The following is a 14,823-nucleotide window of genomic DNA, read 5'->3' on the forward strand; positions in this document are numbered from 1 at the left end:
TGGCATCACTCTGATACCAAAACCAAAGATACAGGAAAACAAAACTACAGACCTATATCCTTGATGAACATACATGCAAAATTCTCAAAAAGAAAAAAAAAAAAAACTAGCAAACTGAACCCTGAATCACATCAGAAACAATCGTACGTCATAATCAACTGGGATTTATTCCAGAGATTCAAAGTTCAGCATTTACAAATCAAGAACCATCAAAAATCACATCAACAAAATAAAGGACAAAAGCCACATGGTCATCTCTACATCTAGATGTAGAGAAAGCACCTGATAAGATTCAACACCCAGTAATGATAAAAAATAAAACCCTTCACATGTTAGGTATGGATGGAATACACCTCAAAATGAATAAGGTTATATATGACAAACCAACAGCCAGTATCTTCCTGAGTGGGGGAAAGCTGGAAGCATTTCTCCACAGTCTGGAACCAGACCAAGAAGTCCACTTTTAGCACTCTTATTCAATATGGTATTGGAAGTATTAGCAAGAATAAAAAGGGAAGAGAACAAAATAAAGGGTATCAAAATTGGAAAGGAAGAAATCAAAATATCTATGTTTGCAGATGACATGATGTTGTTCACGGAAAAAACCTGGACACCCCAGCTATGTTAGATCTGATAAACCAATTCAGTGAAATGTTGCAGATAACAAAATCAACATACAGAAAAAAAGGAAGCTTTTTATACACCAATGATGAACTTGCCAAAAAAGAAATGAAGAAATTCCATTCACAATAGCCACAAAAAATCAAAAATACAGGAATAAATTTAACCAAAGAAATCTCTACAATGAAAAATTATAAAACACTAATAAAAAACAAAGTAAAACTTGTTTTCTGCTCCTTAACTACATCAGTACATTATGACCCTGCATGTTGGTTCTCGTTAATGTTTGCTTTAACACCATTTTCACCGTATGTTGAAGAGCATGCTTCAGAGCTACAGCTCTACTCTACCTGGTAGAATGAAGAGGAAACTTCCCCAGAGAATCCTCTATATATCTTACACATGGTTCAATAACTTAATGAAAGTGAGCTTGATTAAAATTAGGGAGACCTGACAGTCCTTAACAAGTGGAATACGTTCCGTAAGATGAAAACACATCAGGGCTCCAGACCTCCTTGCTCTCCTAAGACTTCCATCTTGTACTGTAAGCACAGGAAAACAAGGACACTGACTCGATCACACAAACAGTAAATATTGACAGAGCTATTTTTTCCTCAAAAAGAATATACGAGAAAGGCTAACTGTACATGAAATGATGAAATTTTACCAGGATGGGATAATCATAGAGGCCTTCAGCCCAAGCAGGATAGTTTACTAGGGAGAGGCAACTGAAGGAATCTGTATGGATTGTGTCCCTCTCCAAGACTTGTGAGATTATGTCCTTGTCATATAACATCAGCATAGATACTTTACAAACTGCTGGGGAAAAATGTATTTAACCTTTGGGGAATCAAAGAACAGGAAATTTCTATCCTCCTGATTGGATGCAAGCCAAAAGCTAGAGACGAGGGATGTGGATTGTGGTATTGTTTAGCCAGACTCTGTAGGACATACTGCAGTGTTTGCATCACATAACATGCTAGATCTTTCCGAAGAAACAACATGGAAGACAGGAGAATGTTCAAAATACAGCCATAAGGCTGGCGTCATGGCTCACTTGACTAATCCTCCCGCTGTGGTGCCAGCATCCTACATGGTCACCGGGTTCTAGTCCCGGTTACTCCTCTTCCAGTCCAGCTCTCTGCTGTGGCCCGGGAAGGCAGTGGAAGATGGCCTGAGTGCTTGGGCCCTGAACCCACAAGGGAGACCAGGAAGAAGCTCCTGGCTCCTGGCTTTGGGCTGGGGCAACGCTGGCCGTAGCGGCCATTTGGGGAGTGAACCAACAGAAGGAAGACCTATTTCTCTGTCTCTCTCTCTCTCTCTCTCTCTCTCACTGTCTATAACTCTACCTGTGAAAATAAAAAAAATAATAAAAAAAAAAACAGCCATAAGGTGTTCTCTATACTAGCGTGGTTAGATACTTAACATAACATGCAATTTATCTAGGTTTTTATGTTTTCTAGATTCTTCATTTGCTTTGTTCAGTCCACCACTATGTAAAGATGGCTTAAAACGAGATGATAGCCAACTGGTGGAACCAGATATGAGCCCACTAGAAAGAGTTTGTCATCATTTGTAAGCAAGCATCCCCAATTTTTTTTTTCTCTCCAAGGACTGTAGACACTCCACGAGTCCTTGTGCACCAAACACTTTAAAGGTTATACCAAAGGAGATATGCTGAATTTAGTGCTACTCATGGACATTTGTGGTTTTTTGTTTTTGTTTTGTTTGTTTGTTTTTTTTGACAGGCAGAGTTAGACAGTGAGAGAGACAGAGAGAAAGGTCTTCCTTCCGTTGGTTCATCCGCCATATGGCCGCTACAGCCAGTGCACTACACCAATCTGAAGCCAGGAGCCAGGTGCTTCTCCTGGTCTCCTATGTGGATACAGGACCTAAGCACTTGGGCCATCCTCCACTGCCTTCCTGGGCCACAGCGGAGAGCTGGACTGGAAGAGGAGCAACCGGGACAGAACCAGCGCCCCAACCGGGACTAGAACCCGGGGTGCCAGCGCCACAGGCGGAGGATTAGCCTAGTGAGCCGTGGCGCCGGCCAGGACATTTGTATTTATTCCCTACCTTTCTTGTTTATCAAGACCTAAAACTCCATTCAGTCACCAGAACCCAATGAAACTGTTCAAGAAACCCTACTCTAGCATCTAACTTTTCTGCTGGATTTGCAAGGGTACATCCGCTCTCCCTACACTGCTTGCTACGCTGTTAAGCTTTCCGCAGCTGAAACTATGAAACTGTTACTAAATGCGCACAGCTGTTCAATTCTACCTGTTTTACTTGGCTTACTTTGTGTGTCTTGTTTCGGCTTCTCCACAATCACAGGTGTGAATAACACAGTGATTCCATCAGGTGTTTGGATAAGTGGATGAGTGCTGAATTTGAAGGTCCATGAGTACAGGTTCAATTTCAAATCTACGCCTTCTCTCGCTGGTATCTCAAGAGTCACAGAAAGCTTCGATGAAGGGGAATCTGTTAACTGCCTCACAATAAAAGGTTCATTTTTTTAGGCTAATGAATTTTTCCTAGAGAAAGACGCTTTCCAAATCCCAATTAATTAAAAATATTATCAAACTTATATGTGCACTTAGTCCAAAAAGACAAATAATTCTACAATTCCATAATACAGAGGAGCAGCCTTCTCTCTCTGTCCCAGGGTGAAGAAAATACAGTATTTCTACTTCATAGAGGCCTATAACTGGCTATTCTCTTTTTGCCTCATGTTTCTAAGTACTATGTTATTACTACTAAGTTTTTCAATTTTAAATATTATCTACTGTTTTCCTATTATGGAAAATACAGATTTCTTGCCTCCGACTGCCAATTAGCTCACAATTTCCCTTTCCATCACCCTTTCAACAGAGTTTGAGAATAATTTTGATAAGACCAATATTCCGTGTTCACGTGATTTTGACTGTTAGTCACAATACAGCATGGTGAGAGCTGCAGGCATATCCCCGACGCAATCTGACCTGCCTCCTTCTAGTAGTTGTCTCTTCTTGCATTTATTGTTTTCTGCATTTGTTGAGTTTTCTAACCAGCTGTCACTAACTTAAAAAATCTGCTGTCTTACTCTGCTTAGGCTGCCATAACAAAATATCTCAGGGTGACTTAAGTAACAAAAATTTATTTTCTCACAGTCTTCGGCTGGAAGTCCCAAACTAAGGAACTGCAGGCTTGGTTTCCTCTGAGGCCTCTGACACTGACTTGCAGAATGCTGCCTTCTCTTCACACGTAGCTCGAAGTGCGCATGCCTCCGCAGTCTCTCCCTACGTGCAGGCACTGTCTACTTATGAGGACAGCAGTCACATGGGACTCAGACCCAACATAACAGCCTCATTCTTGACTATTTAAAGGTCTTCTCTCCATCACTTTCTAATAAACTGTGAGGTGAGGGTTTCCACTTGCAAATTTGGGTAAGAAGATTCAGTCCAAAACATCTTCCCCAAAGAGAATGTCCTCTGATTTCAAGGACCACGACGCATTTCATGTTTCTCCTGGGGGCAGCGCTCCTCAAGTCCTTGTCCTCAGCTGCCATCTGCTCACTCTCAGGACCTAGTTCACCACCCGCAGGGGATTCCCCTTGCCTGCTCTCTGCTGGATGCCCCAGGGCTTCCTTTTTATTTCATTCCCAGGTTTTGCTAAAAAGCTTCTCATAGCAGCTTTCTGAGAAATGACTCTTGAAACCTTGATAACCAGGTAACTTCCTTTCCGTCTTCCTTCTGGACTGAAATTTCGGCAGGAGACAGAAATGTAAGTGGACACATTTTCCTGCAGGTCTGTGAAAGCACTGTACCTACTATCTCTGGCTTCTGGCTCTGATAGACATTCTGATTCTCCAGGCTTAGCTCTGAGAGTTTTCTTCTGTGTCTGCTGTGATTCAGATTTCTCATTTTCATCTTCCTGGTTTTTCTCTAATCTCCACTCTGAGCAGCTTGCATGTTGTCTTGTCATTACTCTGTTGGCTCATATCTCTAATAATGTTCTCCTCTACTCTTTCCTGGGTTCTCTTTCTTAAGTTCCTATATAGATATTGCTTCTCCTGACTATTCCTAATGTTCTCACCTTTTAATATTTTTGTTATTTGAGTTATTACTCATTTCATTATTCTTCATTTTTTCACTGCCCTAAGGTTTATTATCTAAGTCATCTGCTGAATTTTTCATTTGTTATCATGTATTGACTTTCCAGGAGATCTTCATGATTCACAGAATGTTCCTCAGTTTGTTTTGACTAGTTACTCTATGGTCTGCTGTTAATTCCTTTATATGTAATCTTCTTGTGTTACTCCAAAGGTAGTTACTAGAAATATATTTTTTAAAATTGATTTCTTCTTCTAGAACTGTATGGTGCTGTTTCCTCTGAGCTTCTCTCATCTGTATGCTTATCATTTGATTTTTTGTTCATTCATTCTTTCTTGTCATGAATGTCGTCAGAATTCTGGTGACACTAGGCTAAAACTTCTATAGGAGTGAAGTACTCAAAGGCTGTTAAATCTGACCAAATGCAGGGAGCTTTCTTGTGTGGGTTTTACTGTAGGGGGACCAACCTGGGATACTGTCCTGGGGAATTTCAGACTTTATACCTTTATTTGCATGCAGACACACACACACACAGTATGCTTTATTTTGATGGACCTTTTTCCCAGAGATAATACCTCCAGGTTGATTTCTGTGGAGATGTAGACATGTCTGTGAAGTTTCTCAGAACCACCGGGAGGAATGTCTAATATTAGGTGAGGTAACTGGAGCTTAATTGCCCTAACATTAGCATGGTGTCTGGCTCAACCCTAATGTCTCTGTAAAGAAGGTACCCCTGAATCAAATTCTCTAAGTAATAAAGCTTTTTCCCTAAAAGATTGGGAAAGCAATAAAAAAGCAGACAGCAATAAATGTTTGGAGGGACTCAGGAAACCGTCTCTTACAGACTTTTAACCGTTGTTCATATATTTAGTCCTACTCATAACCCTACTATCACAAGGCATCTGCTGTCTCTATTTCCTGAGGCTTTTGAGGTTCCGTTGTGAGAAGCAGCCAGCTGCTGCTATGTCTCCTCTCTCAACTTAAATTTTAACTTCCTTCTGGGTTGTATGTCAGTTGCCACTCATCTGTCTGCTTCATAGCTTCCCAAATTCTACTGGTGTTATCTCACCTACCATGGACCAAGGTGCTAATGAGTTCAAGATTTTTTATTCAATTTCCTGTCAATTTAGTAAGAGTGTCAGGAGGAAACAGACTCCTAAATGAATACTAGGAAGTGCACTCTGGAAGACATTACACATTTATGTCTTCATACTGGTACTTCCCTTATTTAACAAAGGTATTACAGATACTCAAAGACTGCAACGATTTTAAAACCATGTTACCACTTGGGGTGAGGCACTAGATCCACAATTACGTAAGTCAAACAATTATGGTAATTCAAGCTTATGCTCCATTCAAAATCATTTCTTTAGTAAATTTACTTGGAGCACCAAGTAACAATTAACTGGGTGCTCAGGTCAACAGAGCAGGATCAAGTCTAGACTAACCTAGCATTGATGAAAACGGTAAGGAGAAATGTATTTTTAAGCATACATATCTCAAAAAGAAGCATTTAGAAATTTTCCAAACATCTGTCTGGTCAGTGTACTACTCTTAGCTTTCTAGTAAGGCATTAGCTAAGTACCACAGACTGGATGACTTAAAAAGCACAGCTGTATTAAGTGTCCCACAGTTCACAGATGGGAAGGCCTGAAATGCAGGCTGCACAGAGTAGGTTTTTGTTAAGAGCTGAGAAGGAAGAGCATGCTCCAGGCCTGCCTCTTAGGCTTACGGGTGATTGTCTTATGTTCACTCCTATTCTCCAGCATCATGTCTGTTTCTAAATGTTCCTTATTAATAAGAACATAGGTCAGACTGGAATGGGGTTTACCTTAATGGCCTATTGTCTCTTGATTATTTGTCAAGACCTTAATTCCAGGCCAGCACCGTGGCGCACTGGGTTAATCCTCTGCCTGCAGCGCCGGCATCCCATATGGGCGCCGGTTCTAGTCCTGATTGCTTCTCTTCCAGTCTAGCTCTCTGCTATTACCTGGGAAAACAGTGGAAAATGGCCCAAGTCCTTGAGCCCCTGTACCCGCGTAAGAGACCCAGAAGAAGCTCCTGGCTCCTGGCTTCAGACTGGTGTAGCTCAGGCCGTTGCAGCCAATAGTAGAGTGAACCATCTGATGGAAGACCCCTCTCTCTCTCTCTTTCCCTCTCCCTCTCTAGCTCTCCTCTCTCTGTGTAACTCTGACTTTCAAATAAATAAATAAATCTTTAAATAAAAAAAAAAACCTTAATTCCAAATACATAGACATTTTATGGAATCAGGGGTGAGGACTTCAACTTATGAATTTTGTGGAGACAAAATTTAACCCAGCCGGCGCCGCAGCTCACTAGGCTAATCATCTGCCTGTGGCGCCGGCAGGGATTCTAGTCCCGGTCAGGGTGCCGGATTCTGTCCTGGTTGCCCCTCTTCCAGTCCAGCTCTCTGCTGTGGCCCGGGAAGGCAGTGGAGGATGGCCCAAGTGCTTGGGCCCTGCACCCGCCTGGGAGACCAGGAGGAAGCACCTGGCTCCTGGCTTCGGATACGCACAGTGTGCTGGCTATAGCGGCCATTAGGGGAGTGAACCAACGGAAGGAAGACCTTTCTCTCTGTCTCTCTCTCTCACAGTCTAACTCTGCCGGTCCAAAAAAAAAAAAAAAAAAAAAAAAAAAGAGCCAGCCCCCTCAAATGAAGGATGAGAAAGTTGCTTTAATTTTTTTTTTTTTTTTTTAATGAGTAAGAAGTTGAGGTAAGGCAGAGTGAGGACAGCACAGAGCCTGCTGTACTCAAGACTTAGTTACAAGTTAGTGGAACAGACTATGTGTCTTTAAATGCTCCATAAATGGACAAATCACGTGCCCAGAGCCCTGTGCATATCTGCCTTCTCCCCAGGCACTACAGAAGCCACCAGGCTTTCTCATTTGTGCCTGACCACACAGATGGCTGGAGATGGACTCAGTGACTGAGAAACACCAAAGATAACAGTACTTCAGGTAAAATATGGAGCACTTCTCAAAGTAAAAGAAAAATTAAAATGTTTTTAAAATTCGAAGATATGGTGTGATCATTTATTATACTGTTTAACTTAGTTAAGTGTATAAAACTTTTCTCCTAAGAAACAAATCATAAAGATCCTGTAAGCCAAAACTTACTGATTTGTGTTTCAGAATCACCTTGCGATCTTTTTTTAAAGCATACAAATTCCCAATACCTACCCTGGATATTTTGAATAAAATTTTCACAAATGCATATTTTTTAGAAGCTCTCCGATTTCAACAGTTTGCTCTCACACAGAAACATAAAGTGAAAAATACTGTTTGAGTACTAGTTATAGCATTAAATCTCAATGTACAGCACACTAAGGACAAACTGTTGAAATCTTTACTTAATGTATGCTAAACTGATGTTCTGTATATAAAGAGAAATGAAAATGAATCTTGATGTGAATGGAAGGGGAGAGGGAGTGGGAAAGGGGAGGGTTGCAGGTGGGAGGGACGTTATTGGGGGGAAGCCATTGTAATCCATAAGCTGTACTTTAGAAATTTATATTCATTAAATAAAAGTTTAAAAAAAAAAAAAAAGAAGCTCTCCGATTGATTCTAATGCAAACTGCCTGATCCATCTGCTTCACTTCAGAGTTAAGGGAACTGAGGACACTTTAAGAAAATTACGTATCAAAGGACATATTTAGTAAAAAAAAAAAAAAAAAAAAGAGGTCCTGTTCAGTTTATATATGACTTCTTTCATTTTGATAAACAGAAAAGTAAAGGATTAGTAGACACTACTTTCAAGAACACATTTGTTGACACAATCAATAATATAACTATCACTATGATAGATAGGGCAAAGATAACTAAGAAGTAGTTGCTTCTTTCAGTTAAATTTGAAAGTCACTATTTATTGCACACAGATTTTTCAAAAAGTCAAATTAACAACAATTTTCTAACATGGTAACAACCACTTACTAAAGCACAATTTAGAAACTTACAGATGATGTCCTGTCCACTTCACAGCGACTACTCAAAATAAAACAGGCCTCAGCATCATCCATCCTAAATGTAGACAGAAAAGAAAAGAATGACATACTGAAGGTCCTGGCTATTGTCAGAAACACAGAATTTCAATGCTTAGACCATGTAGCGTACATAGATGGTGTATACCCTTAATGAAAGTTGAATTTCTTTCTAGTAGATCACGACTGCCTTCAATGTAGCAAAACTGTTGTTGCTGGGTTATCTGTGTCACTCAATAGTTTATGAGAGAAGCAAAAAAGAGACAAGTTGTGTTCTCTTTTATGAGAATGTATATTTTCTTATATAGGCTTGTGTATATTAGGGGACGGTAATGGCCATTATTTTATGACTAATTACACTACAGCTGCAATGTTACTATTAAACCAAGGGATAAGGAACAGAGCTGTTCAATATGCAGGAGTCACACTTTATTGTTTATTTGTATTCTCTGGGGCTGATTCATCATCTTGTTCCAGACCCCCTCCTCTCATGCTAAGATTCTGTATTTCTTAAATTCAGTAATAAAACAGTATGTTTTGGAGCCTGGTACATAATGTTTTAGAAACATAAGAATGTTTATTTTCAAAATGATGAATGATTTATCTTTCTGGTACACCACAAAATAATAAACTTTTCCAAACGTAGCATTTTTTACGGAGAGGAAAGATAAAAGTCCAGGAAATCAGACCAAATCAAACAGTTCTAACGGAATGCTGAGCCACAGTTACTAAAATAATATTGAGTATTGGATAAAATTTTCTAAACATTATTTTCAACAAAGCAATTCAAAACTCATGCAACTGACCTTTCAGACTGGTTTGCAGAATCCTACTCCTTGTTCCTTGCATGGAGAAGTGCTTTGAAAAATGTCATTCATTAACATTAAGTCCAAAATCTTTTATTTGAAGTTAGAATTAGGAATTAACATAAAACGATTATTTTGTCACTCTAACTTTTCTCTTCACCTAGTTTTGTGATATTACCAGCTGGCTACCTCTCTCATCTTCATTCCCTCTCTTACTTGGTTCCTACAAAGGAATTCGGCTTATACATGTGATTCCTTTTGCTAAGGCCTCATTTCAATATTATTAATAATAAATTAGTCATTGAGCTGGCGCTGTGGCATAGCAGGTAAAGCCACCACCTGAAGCACTGGCATCTGGTATGTGCACCGGTTCAAGTCCTGGCTGCTCCACTCACTATCCTGCACTCTGCTATGGCCTGGGAAAGCAACAGAAGATGGCTGAAATCCTTGGGCCTTCCCATCTGTGTGGGAGACCCTATAGAAGATCCTGGCTCCTGGTTTCGGATTGGCCCAGCTCCAGCCATTCCAGCCATTTGGGAAGAGAAACAGTGGATGGAAGACCTCTCTCTCTTTCTGCCTCTCCTCCTCTCTCTGTGTAACTCTGACTTTCAAATATAGAAGTTAGAGTTACAATATGACAAATATGACAAATATGACAGAGTTACAATATGACAAATATGAAATAACAAATTAGTCATGTTAATCCTAAATAGTATCTAACTTAGATACTAATAGGCAATACCAATAACTCACATTAATTTATGCAACAGAAAAATGCCTGAATTTATCACACAACTTCATATTAATTATAGCATAGGCATTATGCTTGCTTACTGCATGAAAAACTTAACTCTTATACAATAAATTAAGTATATCAATTATCTACACAGGTAAATACAATGACTCGGGGTTATCTTAGCATCTTAACATCTCTTCCCCTGAGTCTAAAGCTACTAAATAATTAGCTTAGACAGCAAATAACGAACACCATGGTTTTCTTGAAGTCCTGGTAAAATCTGATCACATATAGAGTGTTTTAATATACAATGATTTCATATAGAATATATATCAGTACAAAAATACTAATATGCTCTCAATGAAACTCAGTTTTCCAGTTATTTACCATTCATTAAATCCTGATAGCTTCCAGTGACTTTTTGTTTCATAGACCAAATCATTGGGAAAAACGCAGTTAAGTCGACTTTATTAAACATAATTCAAAGAATAAAGGCGGAGCCCATGACTAGCCTTCTAGTCTTTACTTGCAGAATAAACAGTAAAAAAGGATCAGGTAGTGTATTGCACCAAGTGTTTTACTTTCCTTTTATTCTTTTCCATCACTTCCCAAACACACACACACACACACACACACGCTCCATACACAAACATACCCACACACTCATTCTGTTTCACACATACAAACATATACAAACATACCCACAGTCTCTCACACATACACCTACACACACAAACTCTAACATACCCTGATATACACTCACACTTTCTCACAGCTCACACACACACACACACACACTCATGCAAATACTCTTGCACACACTCTCACACAAGCTCACTCTCTTTCACACACACACAGACACACACAATCTCTCTCATACACAAACCTGTACACTCAGGCCATTCAAAAAATGTAAAAATATAAAACTTATGCTGTAAAATTCAGTGAGGAGAAATTTAACCCTAAAAGTGTGTGTAGGACAACTCTAGGGCAAATAGGAAGAGAGGTTTACAACATTAAAAGCATCAGAAAACTCCCAGCACAGTCAGGCTTTCCAAGGTTCTCTCCTGGCTCCAGAGACTGAGAATACTGCTTAGCAGAAGCCTGCCTGCGTGCGCTGTAGCCCACCACCTGCCCAACCACAACTCACTTTGCTCATGAGGGAAGCCCCACTAGACCTGCCACCAGCAGCTAAGATTATATCACCTTCATGCCAGCAGGGCTGGTGCGTGCTCTGCCAGAGGACAGCACAGTACAAACTGTCACCTTCCTGGTTCCTGTAGCCTCTAGGGACCTGAGGCACACAAGTGCCGCCTGCCCAGCACTTAACGCAAGCACCTTCAAAACTCTGAGTTCCTGCTTTGATATCTCATGTAATGTTTAGTCTAAGATTTTTATTTATGGAATGGAAACAGTAGTGAGAAATCTGAGGCTTCACAAGGAGTCTGGGCACCTGAGCTCAGCACAGACAGATTAAGATAATCAGACCACGGCACGCTTCTCACGGTGTTGTGTGAGTGCAGTCTGCCGAGCATCCTTGTGTGGAGACAAGGCTGCAAAAGAGGAACCAGCACACACCTTTTATAGTTTGAATCTTTCCAGTAGACCAGCAGTGGGGCTCAAGCAAAATTCTACATTGAAACATATCAGTTCATAGATTACCAAGTGGTAGAGTGTACAAGAAATATGAAACACTGAAAATGGTAAGAAAAATGGTGGAAAACAGGAAGGGCTACTTACTTTGCCCTCAAGAGGTCCTGGTCTTTTAGGGCTGAACCTTGAAGGTAGATAACTCGTTGGGACCACATTGGAATCTGTAGTACCCTTCGAACTTGCACATCCATTTCAGTAGGACACAAAATCACCACATAATAATCCTATTAAAACAAAATGAACAATGGGACAGAAATAGTAACACTTAAGTTATACTACATAGAATGCTGAAAAACTATGAAAATGTTGGAATATGATAAAACTGAAATAAAATTTTGTTAACAGTACAAATTTAAAACATGGCTGTATTAAATATACTATGATAAACACAATTCAGACATACAAAATCCTCATAAATCTGTAAATTCATTTTGATCTATGAAATCTGTAAAGTCATTCTGATCTATTTCAAGCATATAAGTACCATCAAGGAGAGGTGGTGAGTGACTGTAGTTGGCAGTTTCCTGGTTTATAAGGATTTTAGTTATAATTACTGATTGATGCTAAAACATACAATACCAGGCAGGGTGTTTAAGAATCAAATCAAAAATTCAATTTATTACTTTTAGTATTACTTTTAGTGATTTATATCATTTGACGATACCATAAATGAAGAATTTTGAACAATTTCTGATAAATATTTGACTGGGTAAGAATTTATAAAAACACTGTAAATGCTGAGTAAACTAAGTAAAAAAAAATTTGATTTCAAAATATATGGTACTTTTCAGAAAACACAAAAGTATGCTGAGTGACAAAACATTTTAAAATACATGATCTGTCTAAAGGAATTAAAATTCTTTGGTTGACATTCACTATTTTCTTACTCTAAAATATATCTACTGGATGATGATAAGGGTTGGAGAAAGGGGACCAAAACACAGCCAGACAGATACAGCAGGTTACAGTGTTCCATAACGCTGTAAGGTGACTACAGACCACAATATTATACACAGAACAAAGAACTGGAGGAGAGGACCTGGTAGGCTCCAGACCTGAAGGAAAAGTGGGGCGGTGGGGATGCCGATGGCCTGATTTTATCAGTTTATGCCATATGCATCTTTAGGAACGTTGTATATGAAGATGCACATGTATCATTACATTAATATAAAATTAGGGCTGTGCATTGGTGCAGAAGTTAACATTCCATGTGGAATGCCTGCATCTGGCTTTGAGTCTCAGCTCTGCTTCTAATTCAAGCTTCCTGCTAGTGCTGTACTCTCAGAGACAGCAGGTGGTGGCTATGTCCATGGGTCCCTGCCACCCACATAGGAGACGTGGACTGAATTCCATGCTCCTGACTTCAACCTGGTCCAGCTATGGTTATTGTGGGCATTGGGAGAATTAGGCAGCAGACCTGTTTCTGTCTGTGTCTCTCTGTCTTAAATAAATAAATAAATTGTGAAAATTAAAAAAGAATTCTTTACATTAGTAGTATACAAACTTAATCAGAGGGGCCAAACAGGTTTTCCTTATAGGTTATAATGAACAAATGAAATTATTCAATATGGATAATTTAAAAATCCAACAAATATGGAGTTTCTCCAAAAAACAGAAATCAATTTCTATGAAAATAATACATTATGTAATTAAAGTATTAGTTATATTCTAATTTTCTAAATACAAAAATCAATCTTAAAAGGTCTCCAAAACATTCACAAATCAATATTTTTATTTTTGGAAGACAGGAATAATTACACATACTCAGTACTCTCTTAACCTCTGGGAATAATCCATCTCTTTGACACAAGCTTATCTGGGAAATATCAAAGCATCAAATATTGATTTGTTCTATGGACCAGTCTAAGTCCATCTAGCAGGAAAAGATCACCCAAGTCTACATTGGTCTAGTACCTTGGCAAGTGGAAGAGCAGTCAAAGATTTTATCTGCTTACACAGATGAGGAGATTTTTCTGAATTCATGTTCTCACTACATCCAGTTATTGTCCAACCTTTGATTATTACTAACTGAGACTACAAATAGGACCTGGTTAAAATCCAGGAAACAAAGAAAAATGGACCTTCCAATCTCCCACATTTCAGTCAGCCATACTTGATAACTAACATCCTCTGGTATTCAAGTAAGCAGATGATATTGAAATGGTTTCTTCAACGTTTTATTTTAACTCATGTTGAAATTCACTGTTTCATAAAAATACCCTTTATACTTTATCCAAAGGAGAAAAAGCAATTCTTTAATTCAAAGAAAATCTTTCTTTGTAGCATTAACACAATCCATCTGTCCTTTAGTGCAGATACAGAAGGAAGCTTAAAATACTGTGTATTCCTCTAGCACTTTTTCCTCTGTCCCTGGTTATATCTGTAGCTCTTCATTTACTCTTTCTAAATGTGAGTATAAAAATAAGAAACCTCCAGAATGCAGGGAGTACCATCAGTTAATTGACTGCAACAATATGTTAGTAGGTATAACCCAGTTTGGTATATAACATCATTAAAATATACCTGTAGTCTTGGGTGGGCATAGAATTCATTTAAAAAGTCCATAAGTAAGTCAATCTTCAAGGAGCTGACGCACAGAACAACGTGCTTTTCAGTCTGAGCTCTATGTCGGCTATAGTTCCCACCTGACTTTTGTCTCTCCATCCACAAATAGGCCAGTTGTTCAAACTGTAATGAATTTTCCACATGAGAATCAACAACATCAGATATGAAAATGAAAAAGCAATGCATTATATCTATTTTTTTTCAAGTACACTCAGTCTCTTAGATGGAGTTCACTGAGACTCAAACTATCTGCATTCTCTTCAATGATAGCATTTCCCATGATTTCTGCAGGGGTTGAAGATGCCTCTCAGGAGTTTAAAGTCTTTACAGTAACATGATTTTTCTAGTATATT

General features: G+C 39.0%; 1 protein-coding gene across 6 annotated transcripts in view; it reads right to left on the bottom strand.

Moving 5' to 3' along the window:
- Positions 1-14,823, bottom strand: part of KCNT2 (potassium sodium-activated channel subfamily T member 2) — a 409,716-nt gene that overhangs the window by 188,193 nt on the left and 206,700 nt on the right. For all 6 annotated transcript variants that reach the window (XR_016219489.1, XM_089312023.1, XM_051820440.3 and 3 more), the window contains 3 exons: positions 14,429-14,593; positions 11,993-12,129; positions 8,687-8,750 (listed from right to left, as the gene is read on the bottom strand). Coding sequence is in view for 5 of the 6 variants with exons in the window: in XM_089312023.1 (XP_089168149.1) it covers positions 8,687-8,750; positions 11,993-12,129; positions 14,429-14,593 (366 nt within the window). In the remaining variant the exon portion in view is untranslated. The remainder of the gene's footprint in view (positions 1-8,686; positions 8,751-11,992; positions 12,130-14,428; positions 14,594-14,823) is intronic.

The sequence above is a fragment of the Oryctolagus cuniculus genome, chromosome 13, assembly GCF_051225735.1.
Source record: "Oryctolagus cuniculus isolate XC-2025 breed Fujian yellow rabbit chromosome 13, ASM5122573v1, whole genome shotgun sequence".
NCBI classification, from domain to species: domain Eukaryota; kingdom Metazoa; phylum Chordata; class Mammalia; order Lagomorpha; family Leporidae; genus Oryctolagus; species Oryctolagus cuniculus.